The 17398-nt window shown below is 37.0% G+C and overlaps 2 protein-coding genes and 1 long non-coding RNA gene across 7 annotated transcripts in view; 1 reads left to right on the forward strand and 2 right to left on the reverse strand.

The window, feature by feature from the left end:
* LOC109369601 lies at positions 1–9928 on the reverse strand. Its single transcript, XR_002118847.2, has 4 exons — positions 7396–9928; positions 5010–5043; positions 2183–2213; positions 1–736 (listed from the first exon to the last, which is right to left on the reverse strand). It is a non-coding gene; the product is annotated as an uncharacterized LOC109369601 (long non-coding RNA).
* APBA2 (amyloid beta precursor protein binding family A member 2) overlaps positions 1–15971 on the forward strand; it is a 41074-nt gene extending 25103 nt beyond the window's left edge. For 2 of the 3 annotated variants that reach the window (XM_003209400.4, XM_003209399.4), the window contains 5 exons: positions 3131–3310; positions 5290–5502; positions 6305–6424; positions 12698–12838; positions 14205–15079. In XM_003209400.4, coding sequence (XP_003209448.1) covers positions 3131–3310; positions 5290–5502; positions 6305–6424; positions 12698–12838; positions 14205–14276 — 726 coding nt within the window. In that variant the 3' untranslated portion in view covers positions 14277–15079. Of the gene's footprint in view, positions 1–3130; positions 3311–5289; positions 5503–6304; positions 6425–12697; positions 12839–14204; positions 15080–15864 lie in introns of those variants that run through there. The other variant, XM_019619412.2, reaches the window with a different exon arrangement.
* Positions 15972–16604: 633 nt separating this feature from the next.
* LOC100542439 (protein FAM189A1) overlaps positions 16605–17398 on the reverse strand; it is an 83116-nt gene continuing 82322 nt past the window's right edge. For 2 of the 3 annotated variants that reach the window (XM_019619413.1, XM_010717288.2), the window contains exon 12: positions 16605–17209. In XM_019619413.1, the coding sequence (XP_019474958.1) occupies positions 17024–17209 (186 nt within the window). In that variant the 3' untranslated portion in view covers positions 16605–17023. The remainder of the gene's footprint in view (positions 17210–17398) is intronic. The other variant, XM_019619414.2, reaches the window with a different exon arrangement.

Below are 17398 nucleotides of genomic sequence, written 5' to 3' on the forward strand. Positions count from 1 at the left end.
AACTGAACTAAACTCTATTCAAAAAATGTATCACTTGGAGAATGAAATTACATATAATTTTTTTAATGAGTTTTTGTTGTCAATAATTTTTTTTCTGATTGAAGCTAGAGCTGATCTGGGGAAAAACAGTCCATATTCTTATGTTTTCTGTCTCCACAGTTATCTCAGTCCCAAAATACCTACTTTGTCTTATCAAATGATCATTGAATCACTTCTGTTCTTTCAGCGATGCTTCTCCATCTGCCTTAGTTACCTTGAGTTGTGTGAGCTTCCATGGCTAAAATGAATTTATGAGGCATGAAATAGATCATCCTAGATTAGATTCCGTAGTCCAGCAGATTGCCAGATATGCAAGACTCCAAGATGAGAGGCAATGGGGTGGAACTATTCTGGTTCTCTTTCAGACTAAAGCCAAGTTGTCAAGAACATCTACCAACTTGGCAGTTGTGGTACAAGACAGCTTACTTACCTCTGATTGGTACATGCACACTTCTCAAAGATGCAACTTGATCCTTTCATATTTAAGAACACATACTTTCAGTTAATTTTTTCAGTTCTCTTTTTTTTTTTTCCCATGAAGATTAAGAAATAGAAATTTTTGAATAAATGCAGTGGAGCTAAGAAAGTCTCTTTCTCTCTATTTAGAAAAATGTTTCTTCACAACCAAGAGTTTAGTAGTTCTTCAGCAAAAGTCTATAGTATGTAGGAAGAACTCTTAACTATTGCTTCAGAACATCTGTGCAACAGAAAGGATAATTTCAGTCAAACTCTGAGATTCAATTCCACGGCAGCCGTAAATACTAAGAAGTGCTTTAAGAACTGCTTGAGAATTTAGGTTCTTTTGGTATTTCTGATGCAATTGAAAATTGGATGAATGTACTTGGAACCATTCTCAAAATAGGACTGCAGAACTAGTAGAAGAATTCCATACATACCCGTTTTTGTGAAAATGGTCTGCTATGCCCTTATCTCTTATGGCAGAGGTAGACAACCTTGCTTTGTTGCCATTGTCTATCTAGGCATTGTTTTGTAGCTAAATAGAAGATACTCTATGCTGCTCTAAAGCAGCAGACCTGAGGACTTCAATATGTATGGAAAAAAATACCAAATAGTAAAAAAGAAGAGAGAAAATTTGTTATCTGTTTTTAATTGCAGAAGTTGAAATACAGGTATGAGTTATAGGCAGAACTGAACATTTCTGACCATTTTATAGGAACAGCTTTAAATATAATTTCTATCATACGAATTTAAAAATATATATATCCCTTCAGTCATAATTATCAGGTTGCACAGTTTCTTTATTTTAATGCAATTATGCTTGTGAAAGAGAAATGGTGCTGTCAAAAAGGTTGGAGTTCTAGACTGAGACTGTTCTCAGACCTATGCTTGAGCTCTGAAACTGCTCTGCTGCGGTCATCTGTTCAAGAACTGAATTACATTATCTCTAAGCTGTGCACAATACTGACGCCTTTCAAAAACTTTCATAAAAATTTGTAAATACAGCTGAAATTGAAATGTAATTACTGTCTACTACTAGCAATAAGAATATGACATCCAAGCATTTAATTTTGAGAACGCAAAGAAAAAAGTAATGAGCAGGAAAAGAAAGCAATTACACTGGAGTTAGTAAGTCGATAAGGACTGGTGATAAACTAATGATGGAATGAGAGAGAAACATTCTTGATGACTTCTGCACAACTACAAACATCGTGGTATTGATTAATTATTCTTACAAGAGTTGAGATGTTTTAAAATGTGAAGGAATAGGAAGTGACTAGCTGTAGGCTAAATATATCCCTCGTTTTCCAGTCATGCAGATTGGTGCTTTTGTGTACCTCACCACAATTGACGTAATGTAGCATCAAAGAAAGCACTGCTTCTCTGATAGGTAGAAAAGACTTAGATTTATGTTGTTGTTCAAAAAACCCTGTGCATCATACTGTACTTGGCATGGCCTACTGTCTAAGCAATTGCATTGCACTTCCAGAAGAGTTTTATGGTTTTCATTACGAGTATCTTTAGGGAGTTACATTCTTCAGATCACTGGGAGTAACATTAGTCATACTCTGTAATGACAGATTACAGTTCCTGAAAACTACAAATACATAAACCCCAACTTGGCATTATCCTGTGAGCCTGAGGTGGGGAAGAAAAAAAAAAGACCCAAGTTCCTTTTACTTACCTCTGCCTTTTTCTCTATGTTCCATTGCCACCTAGTGGAACCAGAAAGTAAATTTTATGACAGTTCATTAGTTTCTTAATCTATGTGTAGTAAGGTAAATTTGCAAAGAAATCAACATCATTATCATCAATTTCTGTCAATTTCTTTCTAATGCATACGTATTTCTGGCACATCTAAATATCTGTAACTGTAATGTTTGATTAACTGTACACACTATACAGCCCACTTTAATGGGAAGTCATATTACATACTATAATAAAATCCATACCCAGATAAATGCTAAAAAAAAGTTAATAAAGATACAGGGGGTTTTGGGTAGTTAGCATGCGAAAGCTGTAGTCATGGCTCTGGCTATGCTCTTGAAAGCATCTCTCACACTATTAGTGAAAAGGCGGTAACTGTAGATGTGTAGTGGTCAAGTAGAGCTATTACTGGTTTGCTGGGAACATGAGAGATGTCATAGCAGTAATGGGAGAGCAGATGTTTTTATTGAAGCAGTGTCTTCAGTTGTATAAAACCAAGATGAAAAAGCATCAGGTGACACTACAGCCAAAATCATTGCTGTGTACATGTCCATGAAGTCATGTTAAAACTTAGCAACAGCTCTCGTCACTATTGTAAACACACTGTGGTGAAAAGCACAGTCTGTGACAGTGTTATTCTAAAAACTATCCCATATTGGTACAAGGCCATGTTTTCCAGTGCTCATTGGCACAGGGACATAAATAGCATGTGGCTGCTTGTTACTGCAATGTGCTCATGAAAGGAGCTCAACAGGTGTGTTTTTTTTAAATGGAGTTTGCAATTTGATTTTGGATATAAAGCATTTTTGTATACAACTGACCTAACATAGCAACTTTACAGGATTGTTTGACTTTGTCTTAAATCTAGTGTCTCCTGTTTCTTATTGTTTCAGACCTTTCCCTCTTTTTTTATTTTATATTACAGGCACAGCTGATAGCTCAGTCTATTGGTCAGGCTTTCAGTGTGGCTTACCAGGAGTTTTTAAGAGCCAATGGAATTAACCCTGAGGATCTCAGTCAGAAAGAGTACAGTGACATCATCAATACCCAGGAGATGTACAACGATGATCTCATACACTTTTCCAATTCAGAAAACTGCAAAGAGGTAAACTAGCTTTGGAATCTCCATTTCAGATTGATCTGTCTTTTTCAGATGAATGTAGTTCTCCTGGAAATTTCTTTGGCATTTTAAGGATGATTTAACATCTCAAGATGCATTGTTTCATCAGAACTGTGCTACTAAAGTCACTTTCAAAATTTCAAAGAAAAGTTTTCCAGGTTCCTTCTGCTTCCATTGATCAGAACTATTACCTCTGACATAAATTACCTCTGCGCTTACATCATTTGCAGTACACCACATAAGGTGTTTTTATGTTTTACCAATGTATTGACAGAGAGAGATGGCAATCTATTTTCATGCCCACTCTAAGATATTTCTCACTTAACAGAGAAAAGAACCACATGTCCAGGATGCTGTGACACTGGGCAGGCTAGTATCTCATCTAGTAGAGCACAAGCAAAACTGTGACAAGAAATGGTGTTTAACACTTAAAATGCATGAAAAGGCAAGAATTTCCTTTAATTATCTCTGAATTACTTAACTGTAACTCTTAACATTAACAAAATATTTCACATTTTACATTTCACACGTAGGTCACTGTAATACTGAGCATTCCAGACCAGAACGTGCTAACTGTAATTGCACCTAAACTCTGCTCTTATCTTACACGCTGGATTGTGATGGGGACTTGGCCAAATGTATTCCAAAGGCAGAGTTTCCATGCTGAGTCCTAAAGCAAACTTTCTTTGATTTGAATTCCTATATGCCTAATCCTTCAGTCACAGTTTTCCTACTTCTACTCATTTTTTTCTTAGCATTATAGAGTCTCATACAGAATGTGTGTGTTCTTGGGAAAAGAGCATTTTCCACCTGTACCTCCAGATTAGAGATGTTAGGATTTCATGTGCTGTGTAACATGACTACACTCACTAGATATCAATAAAGTGTTTTCACGTACATATAAACATGACAAAATATTTCTCCTGCAGCAGACAAGGGAACATTCAGTTGGACAAATCATTTAACTAGGAATTGAAACATAAAAATACAAATATATAACATTTCAAAGTGATTAAAAGAGAGAACTTTTTGTAGCACCTTTGTTTTCAACTGGCTTATGAAAGTTTGAACAATGACAGAGTAATGGCATAGAGGCTGGTTCAAAGCCTTGGCAGATGGCTTCGACAGGTAGCCTTTGTGATTCCTCTTAACATTCTCTTGCCCTTGTTGGTTTTGAGTTCAGAAAGCTGATCTGACTGCAGAAGAGTTGTAAACTTTGCATAATACAGGTTGTAGATACAATGTTTTCATTTGGAAGAAATCAATTCCTATTAGTTTGTTAAAGACTATATTATCAACTCTTATTCCTCTTTATGATGCTATGATTACTGAACTGTTAACATCACCATATTTAAATCAGCACATCAGGAATCTGAGACTAACATGCTAGGCACAAGTGCACTCAGTAGTGTTCATGGTAATAATAAGTAAGGGATCCTTGCCTGAAGATAAGGACTGATTTGAGGGTAAAGTCCTGAGATCAAGAGCAGACCTGCACACTGATGACAGAGGTGCAGCTGAACTCAGACTTGTACTCCAGGCACTGCCTTAGCCACAAAACACTGCAGCCTCCCATGACTGCTAGATTCCAAGGACACTGGCATTCATGCACTTGGCATTCAGTTTCACCATCTTCTGTGGTTAACATGAAATGTTAGTTTTTTTGCTTATCATAAGGACATACCTTATCACCTAGAGCAAGCAACTGGAAGCTGCCCCTGAAAAGAAACAACAATGCTAAATACAGTTCTAACAGCCTTTTTGAAGTCATGCTACTATGCAGTGGCAAAAAATGGAATTATTTTTGTAATTTTTAGGTGTCAGTCAGGAACAACTGAGATGCCAGTGCCCAAATCTGGACAAATCAAAGGAAAAAGGGTTTTTTTTTGTTGCTTGTTTTTTTTTTCCTTTTTTCTTCTTCTTTCTTTTTTTTTTTTAATTTTAAATTCTCTTTCTAATTGCAGCTCCAGCTAGAAAAACAGAAGGGAGAAATTCTTGGAGTAGTGATTGTGGAATCTGGATGGGGATCCATTCTACCCACTGTTATCCTGGCAAACATGATGAATGGAGGCCCTGCAGCCCGTTCAGGAAAACTAAGCATTGGAGACCAGATTATGTCTATTAATGGGACCAGTTTAGTTGGTCTACCTCTTGCAACATGCCAAGGGATCATAAAGGTACCCCAAACTTGCCTCTAACTTGCTTCTATAAGCTGTAGATGTAAACTAGCAGAGATATGATATTCTGACAAGCAACCCTGTAGATGTCTAGCAGATATGATTTTACGTATCACTATGAGAAATAAGGAATCTGTCACTAGCAAAATGTAGACTTGGAAACAGAAGTTCAGGGGAGATAATGTGCAGAAGGTTGGAGCTGGAAAATTTGGCTATACCTCTGTTATTGGACTGTAGCAAACAAGGCCATGTCTGAAAAACCTGTCCAGCATAATTATCTTTAAGTTTCATGCTTCCTCACGGACTCCAAATTAAAATCTGAATATTAAAATCTACAATGCTGTTCATGAGCTCTATGTAGATGAATTCACAGGAGGCTGAATGGGAACCTGGTAGACTGTAGGACAGACCAAGTAAATGTGTGAAGATTCCTCAGACACGATGCAATCTCAGGATGCATTACCTTTAAGTACTGAGACTAAATCTCTGTTCAAATATAACTAAGATCAGCAGCAGATTAATTAGCCAGAGACTCATAAAGGGCAGGCAGTAGTCAGTTTTAGTATTTCTTGACTTGAAAGATTTTATGGTAATTAAAGTTAAGGCTTTGATGGGTATTGCTGGGCCAAACACCTTAGGAAATACAGTACTGTTAATGAAATAGAGACGTGTATCTCTAGGTTAATAACAGACTTCTGTTAACTCCCAAATCAACCATTTTACAGTCTTGCAATTAGGAAACTTAATGAAAGATCAAATTAAGATCTCTTTGAGAAATATTATCTCTTGGGATGTTTTACAGGGTCTCAAGAATCAGACACAAGTCAAACTGAACATTGTCAGCTGCCCTCCCGTCACCACTGTACTCATAAAACGGCCAGACTTGAAATACCAGTTGGGTTTCAGCGTTCAGAATGGAATTGTAAGTTTCTGTGTTCAGTAGCTATATTTTTCAGAAGAAGAAATACACTGAAATGTTGAAAAATTCCTTGCACGTGCTCCTATCTCAAAATCTGTAGATTTGGAGAACTTCTTCCTGGTTAGTATGTAAGTTTACAGACACTTGCTGGGCCTGCTGCAGTAGACCTTCTTGTTGCATTCATCTCAAGCTAGATGTGTGTTACAGACGTATATATGGGCACAAGTCTGTTCACTGAAAATTATCATCAACTTCAATGATTTGTTAATTAGTTTTTGTAGGTTGGATATGTCCATGTTTGTCAATAGTCTCTACCAGCTACTGCCTTCACAGCTTCTCTACCTGGAGCTTCTACACAGAACCAAAACAGCTGTTAATTTATTTTGTATTTTCTTTTAATGAATTGCGAGTTAACTCATATTGATATACACCTACATTCCAAAGACCTCAGTTTTTATACTCTGATTCATTAATTAATCAAAACCTTCCAATTAATGCTGATAACACATTGGAAATAAACAACACCAAAAGAAGTGCTGCTATAGTTCAGGTTGTTTGGTGCAGTATCTGGATCAGCTAATATACATATGATTCTATCATTGGTGTGTCTGAGTTGCAAGGAAAGCAGTTATACTGAAACAGATTTTTGCAATTCTAACTTTCTTATCTTAGCTCTGATTCTTTTTTTTTTTTTTTTTTTTTCCCCTGTCAGCACAGTCTCACTAAGGCTTTAATTTTTCTTCTACTGTGTAGAACTTATTTGGATTATACGGTAGTGGACTGCATCCTGAAAAGCAGACACAGGAATATAATTGTGACTGCCTCTGGTTAAAGCTAAGCCTCACTCACTACAAGTTTAAAAAAGAAAAAAGAAAAAGGAATTATGGCCTAGGTATCCCTTTCCCTTCTCTGCATGCAGCAGTTTCCCTGCAACAACAGTAAACAGGAGGACAGGTGCGACAAGTAACACTCACCCAGTGCAGCTCAGGGTTCTTTTCTCATAGTTCTTCTTTCCCAAGCCATTTTCTGGTACAAAGCAAACTTCCAGGGCACTGCTAACTCAGGTAGCCACCCACTGTTTTTGAGGGCTGACACAGCATTAAGGACCGCCTGCAATGCAGGACCATCACCTTTTCCTCTTCTTTCAGTCTATAAAAATAAAATAAAATCAGGCTATCCACACAGAAAAGTGCATTAAAAAGGGGCTGTGGGCTGTCGTTCCCTGTTCTGTGAAACTCATTGATTGAATTTGCCAGATTTGTTTGTCACCCTTGAAAAGAGTAGCAAATCCCTATAAAAGATACTGTTTATGAGCTGTACTGTGCTTTGGGAAGCAGGTGGCTCATTAGTGGATTCTCAGCTATAGCAGCTACTGCTGAGAAATTATTATACCGAAGTTTTACGTGTTCCTACCTAAGATCACATATTCTTGTGTGGTCACAGCAGACTGCTATGAACAATGTTACTAAAAGGCTTTATGCGGCTGAAGATACTCTGATGTGATACCTCCCCCCAGGCTGATGTCCTTTAGAAGCATGGGTATAAAGTATTTATCACGTTTGGGATTAATGCTCTGATACTTGAGTAGACAGAAGTCTGTAAAAACAAAAATACAGAAAAATCAATCGTAGTATTTCTGTCCTCCTTTGCACACCCTTAAACCTGTTTCAACTATATTTCCTAATTACCATCCTTAAGAAGTCCAGTATGTACAGCTGGTGCAATGGTAAGAAAATACATTTAAGGAACAATGAGCAGTACACGGTGCATTTATCACCTCTTTTGGGAGGCCTGTCACAGTACTATCAGGGGTGGGTCATGGCTGCAGAATCTGGCCAAGGCAGAGTAAAAGAACCATATGTCCTTGCAGGGTGCTAACAGAGTCTGAGAGACGATCCACTCGTCAAATTGTCCCATCTGATCATCTCTTACATAGTTGGAGCCTCACTCCTTCTGCAGACATTGGTTGTTTCCTTTCATAGTGTGTTCTCTCCATCTACTGGACGTTTGTTGTATTCACCACTGTGGATGGTCACAAATCATTGTTTTTACATCAGCAACATTTAGATGACATCCAACACAAAGTTTACCAAATTCAGTATAAAAACCCTTCATAGAAAACAAAGAAGAAAGGCTTGTAAAATACATTCCATTTATGAAGCATCTGTGTTTGGATATAAAAGCCAATGAACGAAAAGAAGAGCTTAATATAAATATATTAAATATATAAAATAGCAGCTTTGTTAAACTGCTATGTAGACTGGTTTCTGGTGCTGTAATTTCTTGCTCAGATAAAAATTTCCCTTACTTCAAATAACATTTGAAAATGTGACTTTGCAAAGTATATTTTCCTAGTAGTTTAACACTTAACTTTTAAAAAGCATTCTTCTAAATGCTAACAATTGTTGTAAAACATGATGGGAAACAACATCCTGATCTTTTGTTTGGCTTAGCATTAGCACAGTGAAGAAACAAATAACTTGCCAGATCAGGTATAATTAAATCTCTCCTACTGCTGTGCAATTACCTCATTATGCATGCATCTGGTACTTACTTCTGTTCCTCTTCTGATAACAGTTTTGTGGTGATTCCCTTTCAACCTGCCTATCTCATCTATGCAGAATGTACAGCTATTGTCTTTGTGAATAGCCCACAAACAACCTGAACATACAGAAGTAGTATTTGATCTGGGATTTGTTTTTTATAGGATATCAGGAAGATGCAGAGTCTGGATTGCTGCAGGTGACTGCTTCAGTTTGTGTCTTCAATATAGCTTAATTCACGTAAAGCCTGAATTTGTGCCTTAGGGAGCAGTAGAGGAACTAGCTTTTGGAAGTTTTAGTGAACAGTACAACTGTACAAATCTAGTGTTACATTTGCAGAATTGTTCTTGCACTAGTAATTGCAGATATTCTGCATGGCTCTTGAAAGATTCTGCAGTAGCTTCATTGAACACTTATAAAAGAAAACTGAAATTTGAACTTTAAAAACTTAGGAAAAAAAGTAAAATATTGTGCATATACACAAAACAAGTGGCAGAAATGTTGTGTGATGGGGAGGTGAATTAGAGCAACCTATCAGCCATCTTTTGAAAATTATTATGCCACATTTCTTGTAAAATTCATATTCAAACACAAATCGACCTTTCACATCACATCATTTTCTTGTTTCCTTCATTATGATAGAGCCACCAGTTGTAGTTCAACTGCTAATAATCTACCACTTCTCAGCAAACTCTGGGATGCTTATTCACTTCCTCTGAGAAGTGTATCTACCCATCCCCGGTCCAGCAAAACTAGTCTTACTGTAAAAATACTGTAAAAATACAGTAAGACTAGGTGAAAGTTAACCAAACTGATAGTGAATTCTTGCTTTCTTGCCTTCGTTTATACTTGTGTAAACTTTTAAAGGAAAAAAACATATAAGGCTTAAATAGACAACTATAGGTATGAGATGATGAGAAACCTGGCTTAATAGGTTGTATTTAAGTATTTGCTCAGAGAAAACAGTTAACTTATCTTGTACTGTACTACAGTCAATATTCTGACACACAATGGGCAGTTACAATAAAACTGATGGGATTGAAGTTTCACTTGTGATTCACTGCAACTTGCCTAGACACTACAGAATACATAACAGCTGAGTAGATTCAACTAGTATGGCTTACTTTTATTTTTTCTCTCTATTTACTCAGTAAATAGAGCACAGGCTCTTGCTTACAAGATCCAGATCAGTTATGCTTTATTTAATAATAGTTGCCGTATTTCACAACTATGATAGCAAGGTGAACAGTCCTGGCTGAGTAGAATCTCATTTACTTAAGGTACTGCTCACCTTAAACTTGCCAGCCAAATATGTCTCACATATGTGGGCTGGAGACTGAAGTCTCAAGCTGTTTTCAGTCAGTCAGTCACACATACAGGAGCCACATAAGTCTGTGCTAGAAGTGCAATGCATTTCCTTACATCTGCACTCTGCCTCTAGCACAGCACGATCTGTGAAGTTAGTCAGAGCCACTTGAGATCTGCGTCTGTTCCTTTTCCTACCTCATTAAAATATCTAATGCTTACAAAAAGGAAGCTGAATCCTCTCCCTGGAGAGGGATCATGTTCTTGAATGAGGATACCAGGCCACTTCCTATGTCTGAGGATGTTAGAAATTCACTGGTACTAAAAGCACTTTGAGTGCCCCAGAAGAAAAGAAAATGCTCTAGATAGATACACAAGCCATTATCTTTTCCTTTATGCCAGTGGGGTTGAAGGCAACATTTCCATTTGCTCTGAAAGCTTTTATTTCAGCTGGTTGTATGGTCTGTGCGTTTTATTTTATAAAATGTGTGTATAGGGTTTCCTTTGGCACACTCTGCTCTTGTCCTGTCACATGGCTTCATACAATCCTCAAAAGCACTGAACAAATTCCAACAGCGAGCTAAATGAGAAGCTTTGTATAAGAGTCAGGTGAAGATCTGTGTAATACAGCTTATCTTGTTAGGGCTATGATTAGAAGGTAGGCAACCTGTACAACACCACACTGAAATTCAAGTTGCCAATTCTGTGAAAGGTCTTGATGGTGCCTCTAACCATTAGAGTCCGTCAGAAGCAATTTAAGAGCCGCTGTGGGCAAAGCTCAGCCCCTCACTATAGAGTGGCTGCTGCAAGGTAAGTATCGCTGTAGGATAAACTTTTTCATGATGTTAAAGAAGGTGGGTTTTATTTGTTTGTTTTATAATAAATGAAGATCTATATATTTTCATATCAGACACCTGAATTTGAGTAAGGATTTCATTTCTCTTAGCACTGATATTTGCAAAGAGGACTTCAAGGAAAACCAGTAGTCAAACAGAAAAGATACTACTCAACCACAGTGTTTCACCCTCATTTTATGCCAGCCTGTCCATCTTCCCACATACTATATTTGTTTCTGAATTAAATTATAAACTCGCTGAGACACAAGCCACATCTTATCATACTTACATTTAGCTCAGAGCAAACTATAAGATCTCAACAAATAATTCTTGGCATATGATTATAACCACTGACAGTAACTGCAGAAGCAGCCATCACTGGGTGCTATTCCTGTAGGATTCATTTCTTTTCCTCCAAGAACAGATTTTTCTCAGTAAGCAATAGGTACATCTCAGCATAGTGAGCTCTGCTCAATTTCAGAGATTCAAACTATACGTCACCTGCCTTATGTGCTGCATCAGCTTAGGTCTTCTGAAACAATTTAGCAGGAATTTCCATCCAATACACATCTTTCTAGACTGCAGGAAGGCCCCATCATAGTACAGATGTTGCAGAGAAGACAGTTTTTTAATAAAGATCACCGTGCTGCATTGAGCTGTATTCCTTCTGCCTATACACAAAGCATTTTGTTACCTCAGAATCAATTCAAATACCAGCAACTGTTAAGATTACGCCTGATAAACATAATTCTTACAGAATTATTTCCTATTATAGGAGGCATAAAATTTAAAAAAAACTGTGTATGTCTTTAAACTGATACCTGTGAATGCCAGTTGAAACAGTGGCCTGATTTGCCTTCTTTGTCCTAAACTCTCTCTATTCAGCAGCACTATAAAACATGGAGAAAAGCGGTGGCTCAGGAGGGCAGAGTGCCCTTTTCCAGCCTGCAGAGGTACAGAAAACAAGCTGTCATCGTTCACTATTCAATTAGCTTGCTTCAATTACAGCCTGTAATAAGAATGTGCTCATTTAAGACCCCGCACTACCTTCAATATAACACCTACATGTGGTCGTCCTTTCATTCAGCCTACATCACTGTCTCCCCAGATTAAGGATTCTGGATTAAGCTTTATATCAGTTTTTTCCATGTATATGAAAAGTTTGCTGTTGTAGATTCATTTGTATTCTAGTTGTTTTTTACATCTGATTGCTCAGAAAGAACAATGTGCTAATTTCAGAGTCCAGATGGTACAGTGAGAAATAGTTTTCAAAATAATCACCTTCTTATCCCAACAGTATGTAAAACTTTACTTTTCCCCATAACTCCACTTCTGCTGCTTCTGCCTTGCGGCTAGGTGCATCCTTGTACATGTTTACACATTCCAGTCCAGAAGAATGAAAGTAAAAATGGTAATTTCCATAAATTTTGAAAAATGGAAAACCACTGATACCTTGTAGTACTGCTCATTGCTTTCTGCTAGTATCTTCTGAAGTCCCTATGGTGTCATCTCTCAGTGTGGTGTACTAAACTCTATTAACTGCTATATTTTGATCTTTCTAATCTTTAATAACTTCTGCTTTTTCTTGGCAGATTTGCAGCTTGATGCGAGGTGGAATAGCTGAGAGGGGAGGGGTTAGAGTGGGTCATCGTATTATTGAGATCAATGGACAGAGTGTTGTTGCAACTGCTCACGAGAAGATAGTACAAGCACTGTCTAATTCAGTGGGAGAGGTAAGAAAAGTATTAATTAAATAATCTTCAATTTTTATCAAAGACTTAAAACTGTCGAAAGAATATCACTTGAAAAATGTCTTAACATAGTATTAAAACCATCAACTCAGTAAATTGGAGTTGAGCACTGATAACAATTAACAAAACATCTTTGAACACTTAGATGTACGTTCAGTATGTTTTTACACTCATTTCAAGAGTTTGTGGCATGATTCTGAACCTCAGCCTGCTGTTTGAATTAAACCAGTCAATTAAAGGAAGGAATCAATTAAGCACGTTAGCTGTGTCTCTTAACTTCTGACTACAGCATCTGCTGTAGAAATACATCAACGTTCAAAGAGCTGAGATTAAAATTTATATGTATTTTAATTCACTTTGACGGAACGTTTCCAACTTACCTTAGGAATAAGACATCTCTCTGCAGTACTTTTAGAGAAATCATCAATGGATGAACAAAATCCTCTGGTTTACCAAAATCTACTGAATTTAGAGTAGGATCATACACAACCCTGGCCAGATCTTCCACTATCTCCTTTGCAAAAAAATCAGAGGTAACTTCTTTTCCTGTAGAAAATGGTACTTGAAAAAGAATTCAGAGTACATGTGGTACATGCATGTTGGCAGAAACAAAGCTGTGTAGATTTCAAGAGAACTTCCATGTCTTCGTGGTACCTCTTTGCTGCACAAAAGCTCTCTAAACGTGAGAGCATTATGAAACTTGTTTTTCTTTTTTCAGCATGAAGAGACCAAGCAGACTGGACAGTTAGTAAATACACAATTCTTAGCTTCATATAGTCTGATAGCTACTTTACAGGTGTTAGCAAGTATCTGTACAACTGATTACCTGATACCCTCTGATGCTTACCACAATTCTCTCTGTAAAAACAAATATGCTAGCTATGCAAGAACCTGGTTCCCTAATACCTGGATTGGCATTTACGTATCAGGTGATAAAGATCAAATTTTGCGCTCAAACATTTGTCAATCAGGAGAAAATACAAATAAAATGACCCTCAAGTTTGGGAGCAAAGTTGAAGAAAATGCAAGTTCACTTAACGTTAGAGCAGCAGATTCAATTTTCAGAAAAGTTTGTGCTTCGTTTTTTTTTTAATAGCTGTAATTAGGGTAGAGTATAACAACAAAAAGTATTTAAACATCATCTTAGCTATGAGAGGATTTCCTGTCAGCTGTCACTGAAAAAATAAAATGCAGCAAAACAGCTTCTTACATCCAGAGAACTTATAACAAGAACCTTTGGTATCATTCACATTGGTAGGAACAAATGGGTGAGACAAACTGGGCCTTGTGAATTACTTAAAACTAGTAGAAAGCAATTCTGTTAATTTTTGTGTAAATATATCAACAGATTCATATGAAGACTATGCCAGCTGCCATGTTCAGGCTTCTAACTGGGCAAGAAACACCCCTATACATCTAGCATGCGACTCTCTTGCAGGAAAATGATTAAATGATTCCATCAAAGCCGAATGAATTAATGATTCCATCAAAGCCCTCATAGCTGAAGAGAATTTTGTATTTTGTACAAATGAAAGGCTTTGAAGCTGCCATGAGGACTCCGAAACAAGGAACAGACGGGTGTCTGTTTTTCCTCTCCTTTTTATTTCTTTGCCAAAAAGCAATGAGAAGGATGGTCAAGGACAATAATTACTGACGCAAAATCTTTGTAAATCATTCAAGTATTTTGCAACATCTTCTAAACTCTTTTCTCATAAAACTTAAAACATATTTATTTGTAACCTTTACGTGGAGTGATGTATGTATGTCTGTCCTGTTTGATAACACGATGAATGTGAAAACTTGATGAATGAGACTACAGGAAATGGCAAAGATAAGCATTTAGAGAAAACTATGGCTGCCTGAAGCTATAAAAAAGAATCCCAGTCCATAAAGTGGTCCGAGAGCATTGTGTAATTTTAAAACTGGTGCTGAATAGATGGTATTTCAGTGGAAAGGAATGTGTGCAGTTAAACCTTTTAGATTCTAATGTAAAGAAAACCACTGTAGTACTTGGTATTGTTATGACAAGTGTAACCTGTTTGGCAAGGTGTGAACATAAACATGTAACAAGTGTTTCATATGCTAAATAAAGAATAATTGCCACAAGATAAAAATCAAAATATTTATTTAGATACATATTTATTTTTAATGCTTGTGATTTTTATGATTTAACTGAGTGATTTCATGGATGACTTATTGCACAGTTTGTGTAATGTATGTGTTGGGCTGTTTTTTTCTTCTAATTTTTGCATATTCTTTGTTAATATGAGCTCAAAATGGGAAAGCCATGCTTACCTGTTTTCTGGTTTTCTTGTTTTTGTTTTGTTTTGGTTTTTTTATAAAGCATTCTTATTTCTGGGGGCAATGTGTTCTGAATGTAAATTGTTTCAACAAATAACCTAGCACCATCAGCAGTACTGGAATGTGTGTAGATTTAAAAAAAATAGTAGTAAAGTTGTATTCTTTATGCGATAAATGTTAATTGGTGTAACTTTTTGTCTAGGGGTTGTTTTTTTTTTTTGGAGGGGAAGGGGGTGGAGGGTGCAGAGGAGGCAAAGCCTTGAGGAAAATACACTGTGACTTAATAAGCCTTATCATGCAGTAACTAAAGATCTTTAGATGACTGTACTTCAAGGAGTAATGTGTTGCATGCAACTGACCTTAGGAAAGAATTAACCTATTATCACTAATAAATCTGAAATAACAAAGAAAGCACGCTTATTTTGTTTGTTCCACAACTTTACATCGTAAAGAATTCAATATCATTTAATTCTTCAACTAAGTGCAGTTGCAAAGGTCACAGATAGTTTTTTGAAGAGAATTTGTCTCTTGAATTAGTAATTAATGTATCACTTTAGAGGTGCTGCTTTCCAATCGCATACCTTGTTGCCACTGGATGTCACTGTAAGTTCACATCAATACGGAAGCATGGTATACTTTCAAATGGATTATTCCATAAACATTAAACTATTCATCTTCAGCTACATTCCTTTGTGACCTTTTCACAGGAAGTCTGCCCACCTCAGAATGACACAAATGAAAGCAGTATATGATTAAACCTCAAATGGAAACTGTAATGCTACTGACAAGCACTGCTGCAAAAAAAATTAAAACCCTGAAACATCAAAACTTGTGGTAGGTTCTTTATGAGAACCTTCTGTTTAAGGCCTTTCCATTTTCCTCTGAGAGCGCCAGGATGAAGCTTGCATTGGAAGAGGTGGTAGAGCTCTGTTTATGCAGGTAATCAAATTAGCATCAACAATACTTACTTTTCCTACGGTAATTCTAATAAAAATGCAGCAGAGCCACAAGGAAATGTTTCAGTAATACAAATGTTCAAACTACTAATTGGAATAGCAATTCTTTTTGCAAACGTTCATGGCTCTGCTAAATAAAAATCCATCTCGTTTCCTATCGCCTGATGTTTATGAGCTTAGAAAACCTTACTGGAAATGCAGAATTTTGGCAACTTCTTCCCTAATGCACCTGTTGGCCACAATTCACAAAGTACTTAAAATGTCAGTTTTCAGTAGCATGTGCTACTCCGCTAATAACCTCATGACCATTGAGAACAAAGTAAAAATAAACCACAGCCTTCAGTATTATTTAAGGGGCAACACATTGCAGAGGTTAAGAGGGAAAGAATAATACAGCAGATCAGTTAGCCTGGCATGAAAGACACAGGAAAAATGAATTAGAAGCAGCACTCTGTGCATATCAATCATCTTTACAGTTCTATCCAAATCAGTTGTTGAAAAAGCAAAGTCCAGAAATACTTTTTATTAAAACACTGATAATAGTTAAAACACCTTGAGGTACATTAAATAAATACAACTTCTAAGTTGTACAGCCAGTCTGTTTTGCAATGGTTTTGAAGAAATGCTAGACAGCATCAGCAGCATTTCTGTAACTACAGTGAAATATACGCATTTCTGGTCAGGAAAACATTTGTTATGAGTTTACTAATAAATCAGTTATTTTTTTTTCAAAATTCAGGGCTGAAATTTACATTCAGAAAAACAGGTGTTCTCTTCCTGCTGTTGGAAAAAGAGTAGAATTCCAAAGGAAGACACTTCTTCCTTTTTAAGCCATCCACTACTTGCATTTCTCCCAGTCCTGGTTTCTTCCTTAATTCTCTCTGCTGGAATCACATACCTGTGAATATTATCAAAGGATGGTCTCCTGGCAAACTCCAATTAAACTGTGAGGCCTTTCCCGCTCTAAACTGCGAGTGATATGGGACCTGCGTAAGAAGGCAACTGGAGAGCTCAGAGCACCACAACTCTGAAGATGAAGGTCTTCCTGAAGTCGCTTTCTAGAGGTATTCACACCCAGCTGCGAACTTGTAATTACCTGTTCAAAAGGGCAGGAATGGAGAGGGAAAAAGTGGAGAAAACAGGGTAAAATTTTTTTTTCCATTTAAAAGGTTTGGCCTCTGAACATAAGTTACCGAGTGATGGAGCTCCACCAAAGGAGATGCATGTTATGCACCCACCCACAGTCTACCCCACTTCTGTTTTTACACCTGGTCATAGCTGGCTA

This window comes from Meleagris gallopavo, chromosome 12 (assembly GCF_000146605.3).
Source record: "Meleagris gallopavo isolate NT-WF06-2002-E0010 breed Aviagen turkey brand Nicholas breeding stock chromosome 12, Turkey_5.1, whole genome shotgun sequence".
In the NCBI taxonomy this organism is placed as follows: domain Eukaryota; kingdom Metazoa; phylum Chordata; class Aves; order Galliformes; family Phasianidae; genus Meleagris; species Meleagris gallopavo.